The sequence below is a fragment of the Eleginops maclovinus genome, chromosome 2 (assembly GCF_036324505.1).
Source record: "Eleginops maclovinus isolate JMC-PN-2008 ecotype Puerto Natales chromosome 2, JC_Emac_rtc_rv5, whole genome shotgun sequence".
NCBI classification, from domain to species: Eukaryota; Metazoa; Chordata; class Actinopteri; order Perciformes; family Eleginopidae; genus Eleginops; species Eleginops maclovinus.
Genome location: NC_086350.1, coordinates 12,760,359 through 12,781,691, shown reverse-complemented (window position 1 = coordinate 12,781,691; position 21,333 = coordinate 12,760,359). Strand labels below are relative to the sequence as shown.

The 21,333-nt window shown below is 40.7% G+C and overlaps 1 protein-coding gene across 1 annotated transcript in view; it reads right to left on the bottom strand.

The window, feature by feature from the left end:
* The window catches only part of slco3a1a (solute carrier organic anion transporter family member 3A1a), a 30,480-nt gene extending 9,459 nt beyond the window's left edge, over positions 1–21,021 (bottom strand). Inside the window, exons 1-2 of the mRNA XM_063907706.1 lie at positions 20,392–21,021; positions 14,836–15,292 (exon numbers count right to left, since the gene is read on the bottom strand). Of these exons, the coding sequence (XP_063763776.1) occupies positions 14,836–15,292; positions 20,392–20,550 (616 nt within the window). The 5' untranslated portion in view covers positions 20,551–21,021. The remainder of the gene's footprint in view (positions 1–14,835; positions 15,293–20,391) is intronic.
* Positions 21,022–21,333: the final 312 nt, after the last annotated feature.

Below are 21,333 nucleotides of genomic sequence, written 5' to 3'. Positions count from 1 at the left end.
CTTGGTGTAGTTATTATAGACATGTTAAACCCATCTACCTTAGTGTTACTGTTATCTTTTCTACGAATCAGATTTCAAATAATTGACCTTTGTTCTCAGGTCATACACATATGAGGAACATAACTGTATTGAGAAGTATTTCATGTTGGTCACAACAGCAGAAGAGAAACAAAAAATCTAAGTCAGGCACATTACATTTCCATGGAGGACAATACAGTACCACAGCCGTGTGTAATCTTTGTAATACACCACTTTCATAAACGGCCTTGAAATCCCTTTTCCCTTCCAGTGGTCCTGTTATGAGATAAGCACAAAACAGCTAATTTGTTCATGTTGTAGGTCACCCGAGCCTTTTAGTATCCTGTGAATTATACTCTCAGGGGAGCATGTCAGACGTAATTCAATAACAAAGCTGGGCTCTATTGTTTCTTGCCTCGCTACTGTCCATGAGGCTGTTCCTTTTGCAGATAATTATTAAGCCACAAATGCACCCCATATCCTAAGATCTACATTTGACTTGTAATAAATGTTAAATATACAAGTGCCCAAGCATTCCCTTCAAAGAACACAGCAGGATATTTGATATTGTTTATGGTGAAAACTTTAGGTCTGACTATTTCACATGTAGCATTTGTGGTTTAGCAAAAACCGGAAAGTTATTGACGTCATGCTTACCTTCTTGGCACTTCTTTATAAATTGTGCAACCACATACACGCCCCTCCATACTGTGGACTTTCTTAAATGCTCAGCCAAGCACTATGCAAAGATGAAGCCATGTCTGACAAGATTATAACTGTGACAGGATGGGCGGCACTCTTCATACAATCACGTCTGAGATTAATGTGGAGCCAGGTGAAACACAACAGGGTCCTTCACGAAATATAATTGGGATTTAAAAAAATACAGAGTTTCGTTTTATTTAGAAAATTCCCAGTCAAGGAGTCGAGATTGAAAGCCAACAAAGCACAAAGTTAAACACAAAAGCCCATGGTAATCGAAAGGTCTGATTCATTACGCCTGCATAGTCCTCAGTTTGTTTCAGGCTCTCACTGTACAAAGGGAATTCCTCCATTAATCTGGCTCCATAATCCCCTGAGCTAAATAAGAGCAGAGGGACAGTGTGATGTTTTAGGCCAAACAACAGCTTGTGACACTTTCATGGGGGTCCAGACTGAAACTGAGAAGGAGCTAAATGATTACTAAAGACAAAAACAAGAGCCAAAGTCTCAGCTTTCCAATCTCTAGCAACTAAACATGAGTTATGTGTCAGTGGGTTAATATAGAGCAGGCACAAGAAGAGTCTTGGGATGGAAAAAGCGCCTAAAGCAGACACAAGAAGTGACTATAAACTTTTAAGAGCCCACGATTTAAAGAGCTTTCAAACAAAAGCCCAGTCTTCCTTCTCTGCCATTCACAGGCCATTACATCCTCTGTGTTTTAAGAAATGTTTAAGGTTGAGGAGACTCTGGAGAACCTCTCAAACTGACCAAAGAAGTCAGACTGTACAAAGATTACTTCCTGTACGTCCATTGAATTAAGGTGGCATCACTGACATTCAGTTACAAAAAAGATTTTGACACACCTAAACTCACACACCACACCCAATAACCACCCGCTTCATCCTGGCAACATGCTTCCTCTCTCATGACCTGCAAAAAACAAGCATGCAGCTGTTGTTAAAAACTGCTACATGTTTTCTGGACTGGGCTCTAATAAGTCTATCCCCCATTTGTATCAGGTTTTCCTTGGTAAAAGAAATGCATATTCACACACTTGCTGGAATAAGGGTTTTAGTGTCCAGTTTTTATAATACATCCTTAGTGGTTAGCTGGAGATGTTTATAGAAACAGAGTACGCTTTGCAAGCTTGCTAAGGAGCGGTGGCTGAGGAATAAAGTTTGATCGATGCTAGGCTGCATGCTGCTGATGACAGCCATTTTAACTAAAAATGTTATTGATATGAGAAACAAATATGGATATTACTTTGGATGCCTGTACTGAGTAAGTCACCCAACTTTAGGCAGATTTTTTGTATTGCTAACTGGTTACATTTCTGTCCCACCTTTCAAAATTTCTCACAAATGCGTCAGCCTCATTTTCACCATGCCACTTAGCTACACTATTGACTCTCTATTTAACAGCTATGCGGTTAATATGGTTAATATTGGTTAATATGCAATATGCACTTCGGCAAAGTCTTCCAAACATCCAGGATTTACAATTTCCACATGCAGTGAGAGTGATTGGTGGTCATCAACTTGTCAGTCAATGCTCTGTTGTTAATGGGAAGGACACGGTTGAGTTATCAGCTTTGATGTTACATGTAGTGAGGCCAAACTAGCCTGTTACCTTCATGAAGGTAACAGCTATGAGCACAGAGATCAATGTATCACTGTGCTATACAAATGTATCTATACAAATTCAAATATACCACTATTTCTCACTCTGTCGAAGTAACGTCTAACTCCCTCACCCTTATAGGCCCCTGTACAGTATTCCTCTACTGATGTGAAAGTGTAAACAAAGGCAAATTTGACTTGCAGAGAGGAAATAAAATAATCTAAATTTATAACAATTAAATACAATAATAAGATTAAATTCAGTTCTGTATCCAATTATTTAATCAGAGTTTGACATCAGTTTTTGCAGAGAGCTGTTATGTAAACTTAGCCCTCCTTATGCTTGTTGGATTATTAATACAAATGTAAAAGTGTCTCTTAGGTAAAGTCTATTTTGATAAAGGTAGAGGGGATATTACCGGCTACCAAATCTTCAATGATCCATAAGTAAGTACTAAAGTCATTAGACAGCAGCTTTGACCCTGGGCAGTAAAGCATCACCCACCTGAGTGGCTTTTAGTATCAACGTCAACATTATTCACACCAGGCAAGGAGGTCTCACCGGATGTTGTCAATGTTTGTACCACTGTTCATTTAATACAATTAATATATCTTCTCTGACCTATGAAAACCAAGGAATATGGAATCATCAGTGTAATAGCCCGAAAATATTGGGTTGACTCTGATGTTTAAAGAAACAGATCTTCACAATTCTGAGGCTGGAAACAGCAGGCATTTGAAAAAATGCCAGTTTTTATAATATTTCGCTAAACAATTTTTTTTGTGATGAACTAATTCAATGTCAATTTTTTTGTTAAAGGGTGGGATAAAGACACTGTGATGGTTTGATGGTCAGCCATATCCTACAGTTACCCTGTTGGCTCTACACAACCATGGCCTAAATAAATATAAAGCCAAAGCTTAAAGTAGGCTCTCAACTCACATTCAAATGCCATTACATCAGGATCATCATGCTTCTACTTCCGCTGACGTCAAATCATCTAAAACTTGAAACCAGCCTGCCGCAAATGTTGCGCAGCGATCTGATGTCAAAACAGTGTCTTAACATCTAGTCAACTTCTAACTGTCATTGAAGCGGGCGAGTGTTTCACTGATGCCAAATAGATTCGCTATATAAAGTGCAGCCTAAGGACACGATTGAAACTATTACCATCTGACCCAGAGGATGAATCAGTCGGGTTTTCTGCGTCAATCCAGCCGACAAACCTCTTCTCAGCGGCTCTTTCCCCTCGACACCCTGTCGCGCTAAGCTGATCTTTGGCTCAATATAAGCCTCCGAGAGGTCGTGCCTGAAATGAGAGGGCAACGCCAGGGCTCTCGGAAGGCTTCACTACTCCTGATATACGTCTAGACTGCTGATAAAAACATTAATTATAAATAGCACAACAATGCACTCACTTTCACTGATCCTACTGCACATGAAGTTTTTTACTACGTCATCCTCAGTTATTTCACACATTATTGTGTTTAGCAGACCCCAGCATCACCAAACGTTTCTTTTTTAATGTCAGATGACACAAGTCTTGTTACTACCATACATATTAGCTTGAAATTCTATGTGAAGTAATATTTTGGTTAAAGTTTCAACCACCAATATTTCATTTAGGCTACTATCTTTTTCTACAGATCAGGATACTTTCAAGCTCAATAAATACACTGACTATACGTTTTGTAGTTCCCCATCTTAATTGATGTAAATGTTATATTCTTAAAAATGTAGTATATAGGCCGTCGTATAGCTCAGTGGGTAGAGCAGGCGGCCATTTACTGGGGTTAGATCCCTTTGCTGCGTGTCTTCCCCTCAGACTCCCCGTTTCTGAAATGCACTATATTAAAGGCACTGGTTGCACAAAAAAATGTTAAAAAAATAAAATAAAAATGTAGTATATAAATATATTCAGAAACCTTCTTATATTAAAACACTGAAAACCTAATAAAATAATAGAAAAAATGTAAAGTAAAAAGCAAAACAAGTATCAGTTTTATTACAGATAAAAAATATGTCTTAATTATCCAATTACTCAAACTGAAATTCATCGTCAAATACTTTCATTATTGTCAGTCTTAGTTCCTCAAACCTGAGTTTTGGCAGCATTTTTCATTTCATTGTAAATTGAATGTCTTTGGGTATAGACCAGCGGTGTCCAAACCTTTTTCACCGAGGGCCACATACATAAAAACATACGAAGGGCTGGGCCACTCAGTAGAGGAGAGGGACATTGCCTCATAAGTTCAGTACAAAGTCAATCAAATGTAGGTAAATTATTCTTGATACTTGAATATGTTCTAAGCAAAAAACAGCCTACATCACAGCTCTCCATAGGGTTTCATTTATCTGGTTAGCAGCTCATCCCTTAATACAGGTGCCTCATATTGCTGATAATTAGGGGAAATATGAAGGGTCTTTTTCATGCTTGTTACGCAAATAAGTTATCTGGGTTTTTTCTTATGAACTTTGATTTGTTAGAAAATGTTTTCAACTTTAATTGTCTGAATTTATTAGAAAAATGGGTATGATATATTTTAACTTATTTAAGAAGTACAATACAAGACAAGCACAAGTTTCATTTGTGGGCCATATTCAATTATACTTGTTGAAATAGTTGAGGGCCGATTCAAAATGGTCCGCAGGCCCAATTTGGCCCCCAGGCCGTAGTTTTGGACACCCCTGGTATAGACCATTGGTTGGATAAACCAAGTGTTGTTTAAAGACGTTGCCTTTGTCTTATGAGTCATGGACTCATGGATTAATCAATACAATCACTGATTGTATTTTGCATTGTTGTGTTATATTCATACTAGCTGTGTTATCTAAGAGGTAAAAAAAAGTAAATGTTGACTGAATATCTGCTGTGCCTGACGGATTTCTATCCTCTTTTATAATTCAGTAGCTGTGACTACCAAGCTGCCACATCCCATGACTCTGTGGATGACAATACAGAGAAAAATCACTTAAGTAAAACACAGTGGAGCGAGATGGGAAAGGAAAAAGGTTTTTATCCAGTGAGAAATACGTCAGAGCTGGAACTGAAAAACCCTGTTATGGAATTTTTTTTTTTGTGTGTGTTCTCTGAAAATATCAACATCCGGCCTTCTTGAAGACAAATTAAAGCCATCATATTAAACTTTGGGAAAATAACAAACTATACATGTGTGCGTTCATATCCTGTGTGTGTCTCATTACAGACAAACATTGGAGGGTAACACTTGTTAATAAAAGCAATGGAAAGTCAACAAACAGATGCTAGGGAAATAAAATAAATTGGGAATGATGGTTTTATAAGCATCTATATCCATATTGAGTTTTGCCTAAATCCACATGGATATGTGAGGTTCATACACATGTGGAGGTGTCCCTGCCTTGCACTGAGTTAAACTCTCCTTATGTTACTCGACTCCTTGTACTAATAAGGATGAGAAATGTGTGTAAAAAAGTTGCTTAAGCCAAAAGAGAATCGTTGAGATGATAGTCTGTAAATGTAACATAGTCTAGAGAAAATGTCATTAAGATTGTATCAAGCTATTTCAGTTTCAGGGTCTTGCTAGTTTGCATGCTGTTATATACACAATATAATACAATTTTATAATGAATGCAATTAGTAACTAAAACACTAGTTAGCTGTGTAAAAAGGCCCACATATTCCAAATCCCTATGCGGGTATATCACAGGTTTACCTCTGTGCCTTCATAACACGCATGCTAATTTTGTCGGAATTTCTACTTGTAATTTTTAGTGTTTAATTGTTATTTTTTTGCTGAAAACACTGCTGTAAACCGTTGATATACAGTGTTCTTCCTTTTCTTTCTTTGTCTATTCAAATAAACTAAGCTAATCAGAACATGTCAGTAGCATTAGGCTTCTTCAACCTGACATGCAGTAACTTAATCTTCGAGTCCAATTAACCTTGTGTCATCCCACTCGCACTATTCCAGGAAGCAGTAAAAGCCCTCATTAACCTAAATGGCATCAGTGCTAGTTAGCTCTAAATGAGTGTCCATTTGTTTTTGTTTCAAGTCCTACAGCTTTGAATCCACACTCCTAATGAATGACATGATCTTGGTTTTTAGTGACCAGACAGAAAACTGCACACGTATTTAAAATAATCTGATTAGAATGCTAATTAATGTTGTCAGTTCTTTTTCTGTACAGGGTTCAAGTTTTAAAGTGATGCAAGCTTTGACTGTTGTTACAATAATAATGATGGCCTTTCAGTGCCATAAGATTACATAAAGAGAGCAGGCATGTTTTCAAAAATGACAGTGATGTGATGCTGGAAACAATCTGCCAGCTCTGGGAACACAGGGTCAGCAGAGGGGGAAGTCGGAGACGGAGGGGAGAGACGCACGGCTGGAGTGGGAGTTAATGTAACAGAGCCGAGCCTTGTTGTCCTGCCTGCTACAGTGATCTGTTTGTAATCCTGCATCAGATGTTTGCTCTGAGCCGAGAGGGAGCGACCCACAGTCTCCATTGTTGGGAAGTTGGGTGGTAGGATGAAGGCATGGAGGAGAAAGGGCAAAAGACCAGAGAGTATAGGTCTCACGGATGGAGAGTCGCAGCTGCTCTATTGAAGACGAGGATCTCAGAGAGGTTTGGGACTCATCGACAGCAGCTGCTAACAGCTTCTTCAGCAGGTGGCTTGGCCTAATTATCAGGATAGAGATGCCAATTGCCTGTTTCCCCCCTTTCCCCAAGAACATGTGAGAAGCAGGCTCACAATATACAGACAACTGTACAACAACAAGTCTTCCGCCAATTATAATTGGGCACTAATTGTGCCACATCCTGAGGAAGAGGAGAATCGATGGGGAAGGACACATGTGAGAGGTGTTATAGGGATTTTTGACAAGTTGACATAGAAGTAAAGGGGCTTGAGGTTCAATAACAATGTATCAAATCTGTGTCTCATATCTTTTTATATCATCAGACTTCTTTTAGAGCCTATTTTAAAGAGTCTAACTAGGTTGAGTAACTAAAACACTAGCAGTCAGATAAGTAACACCTGAAAATCAAGTGTGCCTTGTAACATATAGTGTGACAAGGTGTTGATTGAATTGACAGCCTCAATAAACAGCTGGGGCATATTTGCATTAGAGAATATAACCTTCTTTTATTTTGATGCTATGCATAAACTGGGATTTTCTGACAGCTGAAAATAAAAGGACATTATGGGCTACAGTGTTAATTCTGAGTCTTGATATTTGACTCGAGCTGAATAGCAGCTTAAAGAGAGCAAATTCACATAAACCAAAACTTTCATTTTTAACTAGAAATTGCAAGCCGCTGATTGTCGTTATTTCTAATATTGAAAACGACTAAGGTCGACGATTTGTGCATTGAACTTTGCCAATTTCTTCTTTTTTTTTAACTATATGTTTTTGGGCAACCAGTGCCTATGTTGAAGTGATAGTGTTGGGAGGGGGAGGCAAGAGGGATGTGGCAAATGGTCCCGGCCAAGATTCGAACCCTGGTCCTCTGCATGGGGACCAAGCCATAGTACATGGGCTGCCAGCTCTACCAACTGAGCTACAAGAAGACCCTTCATACTTTAAAAAAATATCGAAGCCAATCATAATAGTAACAAGCATGTGTCACCCAAGAACTCAAAAATCCAGCCTGACAAACCTGCTGTTTGATTTACAATTTCAGGTATTGTTGCAGGAATAAGTTGACTTGAGTGAAGCCAGAGAGAAAACAAAGAAAAAAACTCACCTCTGAGTCTGACTAAATATTAGTTGACTAAATCAAATGGTTAATTATAATTACAGCCCACCTATTGATCAGAGTCCATTTAATTAGGCACTGTTATCCCTCACTCTCCACCATCAGTGATACAGGGATTAAGTGCTGAACATGCTTCTGAGTAATCCTAGCAGCCCAGAGAGCAACCACTTACACACCACTCAATCAATGAGGCTTGGGATTTGTGGTAAAGCCACAAGCACAGCATGAATTTGTATTTCCTGAGCAAAGTCCTTGTCCAAGGTTAGGTCTTGCTGTACACTTCAGTTGCTCATTTTTCAGAGCAGCTATGTGCACGGCAAGTCAGCGACAGGAGCTGCGCAGCAGCCATGTGTTTGTTTTTTAAATCGCTAAGTCTGAGCTGCACCCTCCACAGCAGGTCTGAGCATCTCAATCCAATAGCAACAAAAAAATAAACAACCAGCCTAAAAACTGTCTGTTTCTGTGGCAACAGCTTGATGATACTGCTGTGTTTAGGATATGTCTCCTCCCACCTCTTATCCCTATGCTCCTCCCCCAATGGATGACACACAAAAAAAATCCGCTTTTTAATCAGCAGTGACAGAGCCTGACCCAATTTAACTCGAGACGGCTGCATGGTGGCATGGCAAGGTTTACTCAAGTCACAGGGGTTCATGATGGAGAGGGAAAGGTGGCACAGGCATGTCTTGACTAAAATACCAGCTATAATGCAGCAGCTTGCCACATGGGGCACAGTTCAGCCAGAAGAGCCGGGCTCCACTACTGCAGATGGTGATCTGGTAGGAGAAAAGAAACATGCACATGCCAATAGCAAGAAGCTTCAACATACGGCAAAGCAGGCTCTGCTGAGATGGCCTGAGGGTTTCATATCTGTTATCCAATACTGATCCATTTCCTGCAGAGGTCTGACCTATTTACTGGCTTCCAAACTGACACTTTCTCCCTCCTGTTCTAGCTCAGGGATGAAAGGTTCATCATCAGTCCTGAAAAGTTGGCCTATCATCAGTGAAACTTTCCTATGTGCATGCTGAGGCCAGTTTCATAGTTATTTTAGACTGCTCTGTGTTAAACTGCTCTCAGGTTAGCTTACTTCAAGAGGCAGAAAAAAGTACTTATTTTAAGTTATCCTGTCCAACCCCAGGCTAACTCTCCTTAGTTCTGGTCTTGTAGCTTTGATTCATGGGACAGTTTTGGAAATTGGTTCCCATATGTTTCCTTCTATTTTTGTCAGTAAGCTTTCAAAAACAAAACAGGGGATTTTGTAAAACGATTTAGATGTTTATCTGATCTGCTCTGCCCAGCCAGACGTCCAACAGACAGAACTGTACAGTCTGTAGCAAAACATACACTGCCATAATTACAGCGTCGATGCATTACCATCTCACAAAAACAGCAGATTGACTGGGGGAGTTAATTCACCTCAGACAAGCAGCCAGATAACGAGTCCGTATGAGGCTACTACACGGCCTGATACACAGCACAAATGTAATAATACTAGTCCACACCCTTCTGAGGTTAATTTAACACAATTAGATAGGTTTGCAAACCCGCTCTCTCTGATTCATATCAGAATGATGTCTAAATAAACAACTCTTCAAACTGCTTTTGTCATTTACAAAAAGGCGGCTACTAAAAACCTAAAATTATTAACAGTGGACCGATTCGGTTGGTATGTTTTGTAGAAGGAAGGACTATGAGATAATGTAATTTGATTAGGCCTAAAGGAAGGACCATTTACTAAAAGGGGAGCACTGATGTGTTGCGTCTCCCTCTACTCGTTTAAAAAAAAAATTGACATGATACTTTTGGGATAATTACTGATTGGCTTCAAGACAGCAGCAGCATGTTGTTGATAATTCGGATACAAGATTATATCCTGCTCAGTGCTCTCTCTACACACTAGGAATGAGTACAGTACTAGAGCAGGGGATGGTCGCTGTGTGCGGGCCTGCAGCATAACGTACAGTAAACGTCACTGGGTCACTCAGCTTGTAGCACAGCAGACTGCTGAGCGTCCTGTCACAGAGAGCGGAAATACAGGCCCACACAGTTCATTATGGTGATGCAGAGGAGCAGTGGCTGGCTGATGAACATTGACTGCAACGCCGTTTATCATCTTGAGATAAAACAAACCGGTGTTGCTAGGCAAACGCAGCATGCAGCTTATGGCAGGGACGGAAAAACCCATTTAGAATCTAATCCTTCAAGATGACATTAACATGCGCCGAGTTTAAGTAGCTTATATAAACGCCCTGCTGCAGCAACTGTGTGGAGTCAGAGCATTTTAGCAGGAATGTTGACAAGTCTCTCGAGGATCCCTCTGAGACCTTTGTCACTGCGACGACTGCAATTGGCAAACCTGAAGCTAAATGTATCACTGCAAAGCTAAAATGAACACAACGTGAAGAACCATACTATTATGAAAATTGCTGGAAAATGTAAAAACAAATAGCCTACAAAGCAGCTGTACAGTAGCTACACAGAGCACCTGGAAATAAAATACAAACTAGTGGTTGGCAGCAAAATACTGAGATATGAGAAGCAAATGTTTTATGATTTCACTTTCCAGGTAGAGGCAGCTATCTGGTCTAAGCTCAAACCCTGAATAGAAGGACCATTGTGTTTCACCACAGCTAGTCTGTCATTCCAAGTTTGGTAGTTTGGCTGAGAGAGAGACAAGAGTGAGAGAGAGTGCCAGCTGCTGTATGAAGTTAACTCAAATCACAATGAGTCATCCTCTCTTTGCACTTAAAATCCTGTGAAGGCCTTTATAAATTCTACTGTTAACATCATTGATAATTGAAATGAAGAAAGAAGTTTTTTGGGCAAAATTAGGTCCATGGTGTCTGGTCAACCGTTTTACAGACTTGCATTTTAAGACGTGGTTTATGTGAAAAATGCCTTTTGGGCCACAGGAGGATTTGTGTTGCTGCAATACCACGACTGGCCACTGGAGACACAACACTTTAGCACAACTCAGTGGCTCTTTTTGTGTTGTGTAAATAGCTGCGGCTAATATGATTGGGTTTATGGAAAGATGTATTCTTACTATGTAGACTGAAGACATTAACACCCAACAACATTGTTTTGTGCTAATTAGCAAATGGTAGCATGTTTACTTTAAATCAGCATGTTAGAGTTGTTAGCACGCTACATTAGCATTTAGATTAAGTTGAGCTTTTTAAGGTAAAGGTTAAAGGTTTAAAGGTATTTTTGTGTCATAGAGTGCTTTATTTTATTAGAGATGGAGAGATGAAAGGGGGAGGTCGAGGGGGAGAACGTTGCCTGAAAGGCTTGCCGGGCTGTGGAGTCGAACTCACTAACTTGGCTGCAGACACTGCATATGGGCCCCCAGTTCTAACACAGTTCCTATGTTAAGGCTTGCAGAGCTGCTAGCAGTAATGAGTGCAGGATGTAACTTACTTATAACACATTCGGTATGAATGCCTTAGCTCAAATAAAAACCTGCTTCTTCAACAACTTCAAGACTCATTGTAGCCAGTAATGTAAGCTGCATTAGAAAATTGCACTTTAAGCCTCTCCTCCATCAGCACTTTAAATCTGTTAAGAATTTATACAACAAGCAAAGGCCACATGTCCAAATCTGTGAGATTTTGCTTAAAGGGCAAGGCATCAATGAATTAATTAATGTCATCCTTTCAGTCCCCCCCATATATGCAGTGTTCCAGAGGCGGTACATACTGTACATTATAGTTGCATGAAGCAATCTCAGGCTGTTTAAAAGCTTCTGAAACCTGAAGAGGCAGCGGGTGGAGTCTGTGCTTTACGATTCATGACACCAGCTCTAGACCCTTCTCTGTGTGTCCTGTACAGTATATTTGTCTGGGGTCCTGTGGGAAGAGCCAGAATTAGCAGTGGATAGTGAAAGGCCATAGAGCAGTGGGAATAAAGACCCTGTTGACGCAATCTGTCCAATATTTATTTGCTTTGGCCAGACGTCTAGACTCAGGGAAACAAATCAAAACAACACACTGACATAACACACATTTGTTAGTGTTAAACCCTGCTTGTTGATGGCATTCAGACCCGTTTCTGACAAAATTCCTTTTAAGATGAAAATAAACCACACGTAAGCAGCACAAGCTTTTAAAAAAGGAAATGACAGTGAACATATTTTAACCCGACAGAGAGAAAAAGCTTCCTAAAGAGTAACAACCAACTTTGCTGGAGTGTTTTACAGCTGTTTAAACAGTAAGCCTATCTGCCGCAGTATACACTGTCAGATCCACTGGAGGAGTTGTTTTTCACAGGCCTGTGTGGTATGCATGTGCGTCCCGGCCCACTCAGACCCACCTCATGGCTGGCTGGTTGGCATTCCTGCCTGACTCTGTAATTATGGCTCTTCTCCAGGCCTCTCTGCTCTGCTCTCTCTGCACCGCCATACTCTTAAAAGGGTGGGGCTTGCCTCGCACTTTCCAGCTGGCCAGTTGGCTCAGGCTCTAATTTTAACAATAACACATCACCAGGAGAAGATGTGCACAGCCAACAGAAGCATACAACAGTTGCCTGCAGTGGTACACATATCAGTTTCAATTACACTTGGTGTCATGTATCATGAACCATGGATAATGAATTTCAACTTGCATTGAACCTAAAAACCATAATTACTACAGAATTTAAGTGAACTGAATACTTTGCATTCAACCCTGCCTCCCATGGAGTGTGAAAAGGTTTTTACACTTAAAGTTGTGAAAGAGTCTGCAATTTCCAACACCACAGACAGTAGATACACACTTGTAATCCGGCAGTGTGAAAATGAGAGCCTAGGGGAAGTTTGACTTTACGTGCTCATACAGCACATCTGTCTGCAGCTGTTAGGAGACACGTGGTAGGTCGAGGTTTCTGGTCTCAGATTCACAAGGTGTTTTTTGCTCTAATTTCTCTGCTTCCTCAAAAGACTCCAACACATTGTAAGTGGTGGTGTGAATTGAACAAAAATGAATATTAGATGCCAAAGCCTACAGAACTTTGCATAAAATTCAGGAAATAAACAAATATTTGGCCAGGACAAAGTCTTTCGAAAGAGACTTTCAATCGCTGCTGTAACAATGTGCACTTGTTGACGTACACTGATGAATAATCCAAATACATTATCAGTATGTGAAAGGAAATCTCACAGCACTTCAGACAATCTACTCCATTCATGCAGCTGGGGGCACATGACATGCCTGCAGCAGAAGGATTAGGACGATCAGCTGAGCGCGACTCAATACCACATTGTTCCTCGCTGCTCACCGCTTGTTTTTCCTCCAACTCTCTTTGCAGCTTATCAGAGGAGGACAGAACTAAATCTCGCCTCCCTCACGCGTGCCAAACTTCAATCACTCGTAGACCACTTCCCACCATAAACTGCTTACAAGCTACGATGGTGGTGCCAAAATGTGAAAGCGTTTTGTGGCCCTTTTTCATGCTCTAAATTGTTTTAAAACAAAGCTTAGGGAGCTATTTGTAAAAACTCATGTTCAGAAAATAAAAACAATGAACGGCAATTAAGAAAATCGAGATTACAGTGCACACTGCTGCCTTTGTTTGCAGGTCACATCTGTATTTGAGGGACAAAAGGCAGCCACACAACATACTGCTGTGCGAATGTATCAGAAAAGGGTGCCAGCCTGAACTCATCTTCTATTCAGGCTCCCATTGTCTCTGTACCACACTGATAACAAACAGCACACATCTCATCTACTCCATCAAAGGCTAATGTGACAGTCTGGACAACAAACAGCAAGTCTCCCATCAAAAAAGAGAAACCTACTATTACATGGATTAGTGGCCTGGATTTTGCAGGTAACTTCTCCGCTCTTGACCAACAACATTTGCAAAATGTGCCGAAAGCAAATGAGAAAACTGCTATAAGGCTGGTCCCGGGTCAGGGAAGTGTCCAGCACATAAAAAAAAGTATTCTTTAAAACAGATTTTAAAAATTTGCAAGCGTATTTCCCAAAATGCTAAAACTTCCCTTAAACATATGCTCTTCTGTATGCAGACTATATGATTGTAGGCACTTTTTTGCTGGAAGATTAAACTGTAAAATATCGGACATCCACAGAAAAATCTACAGATGTGAAAATCCTCCATGGCTTAATGAGCCAAGCATTAAAGCTACCTTCTGCACACAGATATAGCAAAAATATACGTATCACAGCAAATACATATCCCTAAACAGCCATTGTGTATTCAAAACTTTGCACAGAAAGCACTTTGAATGCACCTTTAAACCTCAAAGAAGCCACATCAGCAGCATCTTCCCTTTGAGAGAAGATTGAGCGAAGCAAAGACATTTAACCCGCATCTGGCCTCTACGCCACTGAAATGGATGTAATGGAGATTAAAAAGCTCCAAGATCTGCTCACCTGGCACTCGCATGAACAGGCCTGTGTGTTAGCAAATGGATATGGTGTAAAGTAGAAGAGCACACATACAGTATATTCTGTGTTGACTCAAAGTGTGCAAACATCGCACCTGATGAACAAACACATAGATGTCTGTCTTTCCGCTGTACCAGTTTTAGTTGCCTTGGGAAATCAGTGTGCTGCAGCAAATAGATTTTTAATTTCCACTGTGATAATCACCTCCTTGAACACCGCTTATATTGGACACCAATATAATTCAGCCAAAGATTCTGAAACCTTCCTACGGCAATGTAATTTGGATTTGTACCACATTTCCAACAGATTAGGTATTATCTTGATTGTAACATTATGTTCTCAGGAAAATATGGATGTGGCTCACCTATATAGAGTGATGAGTCTTTCTTCTTCACGTGATCATCGATGTAGGACACCCCCAGGGGCTGCACCGGCGTGGCCCCAATCCCCAGTAGGACCTGGGCTCCAATCAGCAGCAGGTACATCATGTTGGTGTTGGCCCTGTTGCCGCATATAATGTCCTCAGCCTTCTGAACATCCGTGCGGCTGGTGTTTGAGCAAACATCCCGACCCTCTGCTGTCCACCTTGTCTCCACTATCTCATACTGCTTAGTCAGAAACTCAGGCAGAGCTGAGAGGAGGGCGCCAAGAGCCATGACGATGCCCCCGCAGCCGATCAGACGGGGCCGATGTGCTTTGGCCCCAAAGTAGCTGACAAACAGGATCAGAGCCAGGTTGCCTATCTCGAAACTGCTGGCTATCACCCCCACGTCAGCGCTCTGCAGGTTGAACCGCCGCTCCAGGGTGGTCAGCACACTCACCTGAAAGCAACAGGAGACAAAAATCAAAACAGGGTGAAGGCAATGATTAAGAGTGAAGGGACACACAAGGATGTGTGAATCTGATGCCGAAATGTATTGCTTGATTTATCAAAGATAATTATTATTAGCATTTGAACTCTATGACTTTATTTATACATGCTACCTGTATCAGGTAGCATGTATATAGAAATCCGTACCATCCGTATATAGAAAAAAGTGTGTTAATGTAAGGTGACAGTGCAGAATACATGATGATGATCCAAAATAAACCAGGTGTAAATGGGGACTATATTCTTGAAGTTTTTTTTCGTCATCAGTTTTAGAATGTGCCTTTCCATGAAATATCCTGAATAACAAGCTGTTCAGAAGTTCCACGCTGTGGCTCCTCCCTGGAAACATGCCTCTGGTTTTGATTAGCTGGGCTCAGCTACATTTAGCTTTAGTGAAAAGAAATCATCACAAGCTTCCCTCTCTTAAACAGCTGTCATCTCGCAAGAGCTGGAGTTTACCAGTATATACCAGTTGAAGACAACCTAGCAAAACTGGTTGTTTAGCCCAGTTTGGTGTGTTAACTGTAGTTGTCGCATTCTAAATAACGTAATACAATATGTATTTTCGGTGTGTGTGCATACAACATTTCTGCTGTTATCTCAAAGTCCAAAACATTTTGATAAGGGATCTGTTGTGAAGCAGTGCAGGGCTGTGTTTGCTTGTGATATGTGGGAACAGTCTCTCTCTGCCATGTGAACCACAGCCGCATTCAAACGGTTATGAAGCTATTTTGAGATCTGTCCCAAACTGTCCTTGAAAGGGCATCACAATTTTCCATTTCCCCAACGGGCTAGGGAGTTTTGACTGAACTCTAAACAAACCAAAAAAAGGATCAACACAAACATCCCTTTTGGAAAAAAGGGATTTCACTGCATGATGAATCCACTTGTGGTTTGGTTTTCAGAAAATGTTCAATTCTGTAGATGTAATGTACACAGTTGATGTGCAGAAGAGCAGCATGTTTTAACAGGCAAATGACCTTTGAGTTTCCCAGTATGTCTCTTTAACAACCACAACCTTTCTATCTGCGCACCAAAACTGGTGCTGAATCAGTAAAGAACAGTTAAGTAATTTCCAAGAGTTTTAGTTTTTTTGCCAGTTGGTTCTATTTTGTGATACTACAATATTTCCAGAAGCAGAAATGAAGCCCCACTGATACCAAAAATACGATCTGTTTCTTTAAAACTATCCAAACATTTAGCTTTTTTTCACTGTTCTCTACACTCTGTCCACTTCAAGACCATAATGCACAGCAGTCGAGTAAATGACAAGTCATTGGCAACTTAAACTAACACCAGACAGCCCGTTTGCTTTGTCATTAGGGTTAAAAAAAAAAGAAGAAAAGAAAGATGTGGTCCTCTGTGACGTTTATAAAGCAGAAGTGACAGCAGGTCGTTGCAGCTGCTTGTGAACACACAAGCTGCACTGACCTTCACTCCACATCAAAGCGTTGGGAGGATGATTGTTGGGAGCGCTTTGTGCTGGAGTCCTTCTGGTGGCATTGAGTTGATGGAAAACTTCAGAATGAGTCACAGCTCTCTGCTCTTTTTCACTAAATGTGAATACTCTGGACAGGATGTTTTTATCCAACTGGCTCTGCTTAAAAGGGATGTGATCTCAACATTGTCTCAACCACCTCTTAGAAATTATGCCAAGTCCAAACAACCAGTAGACAATGTAGCTTTAGCTCTTCACAGATAGTGACACTTCAACAGAGTATAGCAGAGCAAGTGAAGCCGTCAACAAATCCAATCACATCCCATCCCGTTGCAGGAGGTCTGTGCGAGTGACTGAGAGCTGCTGTTCCTCGCAGTGGAAACACTGATGAGTTGAGCCCTTGTGTCTAGGTTCAACATGATTATGCATTTTCACTCTGACTTAAACAGGCGGCCTTCCAGGAAGATTACAGTCTGAATAAATTATATAGGAAAATGTTAGTGGATTTCATACTAGTCAGTGGTCACAGCCACGTTTTCTCCAAAATACTCCAACTGTGGAAAGGTTTTATCTGTTGCATGGCAACAAAACAAACTTTGTCAAGTTGTGCGACACCTCATCACCAAACAGAAAATCAAGTCTTGTCTGAGCATAAGAATCCGGACTGTCCAAAGGCTTTTTTTCACCATGATTTACTGACGGTGTGTATTATCAAAAAGGCAGCTCAACGTTGACATTCACTTCGACACATTAAGGTTTAGCTCTGATGGTGAAAGTGCTGAAATGGTACTATTTGTGATGGCACAGCAGCTGTTTATATCTGAAGTTAAAGCTATTTAGAAGCATTTATATTCAGCTTTAAGAAGTGTAACCTCCTGAATGGTGGACTGAAGGTCCACCAGAGGTACTTGATCTGCTCTGAATGAGCCATTTAAAAAAGTTGTTTTGTCGGGTGTCAAAAATGAGCTACACCAACAGTGTTACCCATGTGAATGCTGTGTATTTTATTCCTTTTTTCAAGTTTCTTTATCTTTCATCCATATTTTTTGAGCACGAGTGAGGTTTACACATTTACCATTTTTTTCATTTTGTGCAACAAAAAAAAGCACTGGTCAGTTTGGATATTAAACATTTACCACCTTTTTAAGGGCACCTGAGGTCAGGTACTCTGTTAATGACCACACCTGAGTACTATTAGAGGAAAAAGGCCCAAGGCTGACAAAGCAGTAATTAATGACCTGGATGATGTATGTTTTGATTTGTCTGTATATTAACCCTTTCATGTTTAAGCTTTAAAAAATACATAAAATTACTCAATTGGTGCATAGCCTAGCTGTTCAGACTGAAATGTAATATGGTTTTAAAATGGCAATTATTTTCTGTTAAAATATTTTGACTTGTCACTCCTTCCTACGCTCAGCTGATTCAGAGCGTCCGCAGTTTGACAGGTTTGCTCAGCTGAGACGAAAACAGCCAGGTTCAGGTGTTGGTTGCACCTTGCAGATCAAGCTCTGAAATGTAAGACATTATTCTTATAAGGAAGTCTTTATAAAAACAAACCTTAAAGTCACACACAGCTTCCCAGGGCTTAATATCTAGTATCAACTCAAGCAATTAAAATGTGATGGTGACTGCAGAAAAGTAACAACATTATATGTGTCCCTGTAGCTTTTCTATATTGTAAAATGAGACGGACTGTATATTGTGTAAAACCAGATCAAATTATCTCATATAATACGGGGATCTTACTAATGTTTGTTTCTGTAACACTTGATCTCCAACCAACATTTTTTTACACCGTTGACGCAAGGTTTTGTCATTTCAGATTTGAAATCAGTTAAAAAATGCTCATTATCCAGAGACTGTTTGCTTATTTGGCTTGAAAATACAAACAAACAACTCTCAAATTAGTTTTTCTGTCGCTTGCCTGATATTTTCAGCCCTACTCTTTTATAACAAGAAGGAAAATTATGAAATGGATAAAAGTCCTGCAGTCCATAAGACATAGTCACCAACTGCTGAAACATTGTGCTTCAGATGCAGATTTTTTAATCACAGGATGCCATTATTTGAATATCATATACAAAAAAAAAAGATTATTTCTAAAAACTGAGAAAACCCCAAAATCAATCAGGAAACAATGATAAACAAATCTGTGCTTCTTTGACATTTGCCTGTGCAGGCCACAGTGTGTTCTCTTGCAGTCGGGCGGCTAAATCAGGACACCCAGCATGCTGCTAAGTGTCTTGTACAGTAAGCAGCTCAGAGAAAGCAAAGATGGCCATGATAGTTGAGTTTTGTCCCTTCACTGCCAGCAAGCTCTCTTAAATCCCATCATCCAATCAGAGATACCACAGTAGCTCATGTAGGTCGACACCAGTTCACCAGATTGTAACCGAACCAGTTACATAAAGTCCTGGCCGAAGAAGGTAAATAAGTCTCAATGTAAATAAACTCTGTTGTGTTGACGAATAAAGGCAGGCCTGAAAGCATCATGTGCTGGAGTAAATTATTCCTAACCTCACCTGGTTTATTGTTCAAACTGTTTGAACAGGTGTGCAAAACTATAAAAGCAAAACCAATATGTGTCTGTTTATCAGAAACACACAATAAAGAGGAAGGCCTGTTTAGGAAATCGTCCTGACTGAATCCGAGTTGCACCACCGTGCTGTCGCTGTTCTCTTGCTATGATGCTCAGCAGGTCCACTTAGAGAGAAGATAAGATGTTCCACTCCAAATATGGCCAAGGCATTCAGGGTTTAGTCTATTAATTGCAAGTAAGAAACGGTGTGAATATTGGAGAATAAAACATTGTTTTTGATTTGATGATTGATTGATGTCAAAACTCAATGTTCATAGTGTTTGCCTGAGGCTGTTGGGCTCCTCTGAGACTTTTTAAGGAATATTTGGAGCACTTCAAGGAGATTTGAACCACAAATTGTATATGAGTCTCTGCACTAGTTCAGATCATTATGGGTTTTGATGTTTTGATTGCAATAGCGTCATAAAGATACAAATTTAAAGGTGTTTTAGAAAGAGATGATAAAAAAGGTTGACTCGTGACACCAGATTACTTGTTGGATCCCTGTTAATAGTAAAAGTGAAAGAGTGCGTACACAGGAAGTAAGAGGGATGGGAGGGGGGTCCTTGACCTTGAATGACATTTTGGATAAAATATTCCAACTACTGCCTTCTTAAACATGATTATCAATCATAATCAATGCTAAGCAAAGCTGTAATGTTACCATTTGATTACTACTGTATGGCTAACCTAAAGGGGCTCTGTTTTGATTGTTGTACTTTAAAGTTAAAATGGACATCATGGCACACAAGCAGCTTTATATGTTCTCAAACGGTAACAAATAAGGGATAGTTTAGCAGCATGACATCTGCCCTGCAGGCTGCGGGCTACTTCAACGGGCTGGATAGAGGTCTATATGTCCCGTCATTGCCCTGCTACGTGTTACTAGTCCAAAGCATGCAGAGCAGCAGAAATAAACCCCCAAATTCAGAGCACAGACCCGGTGAAGATACATTTGAATCTGACCCACAGTAGCAGAGTCGCAGTAACAGTGCTAGTCCCGCAGGAGCACGCCTTGTGTTGCACTTACCAGGTATGCTCCTACGGTGCCCTGAGCCAACATGAGGGCGCATTCCGATATCAAAAATATCTTGATATTTGAGAAGCATGAGGTGTTTTTTCGGAGGCCGTCTCTTTCCAGCATTTCGCCACTGCTCTGGTCCGAGTCCCGGGGCTTCTTTACCTGCATCCTCCCCTCACTTTACCCACACAGCACTGCGAGAAAACGAGACACACAGGAGCAGGATGACCGCAGCAGGAAGACACTGCAGGTAGAGTGTTTCGCTTTTTCCCCTTCTGAAGACTACATTCGCTGTGCTTCTTATCGCTGTTTTCCAATAATCTCTCTTGATATACAAGCTACAAAACACACATCCAAAACTCCATGCAGTTCTGCCGGTACTCTGCGTCTAAACATTGCCTCGTCGTCGACGCGCAGGAACATGTAAACTCCCTGAAGGTGTTTGGAAAGGCACAAGTGAACTACGGGCGCTGAAATCTCTGTCAAATCGCATGTGTCCGTAGCCGGCGTGTTGAGGGTTACAGCTGCAGGTGAATGTCCCGGTTAAAAGGCTCCTTCTTGTTTCTTTCCCCCTCTAACTCCTGCCTCTCCGGACTGTCATGGTCCTTCACGCACAATGACTGCCTGCTGTCTGCGCTCCCTCCCTCTCTCCTCCTCAGCACATGCACCGCCCTAGAGGCGCTGTGTAGCAGCATCAGTCTGCACAACTTGAAGTGAGAAACCACTACAGTAGTCCTGTGGGGCCCCGTGTGTGTGTGTGTGGTGCTTAAAGTGACTCACTGCCATTTTATGATGCATAATTTTCCACAGTATAAACCTACAGGGATTATAAATATGTGGTGCAGATTGAGATGATCGTTAAATCTCATGGGTGCAATTTAGGATTTGTTTTAAAACTGAAACTAGCTTTGGATATTTCGTCAATAATCATTCATCATTACACAATGATTA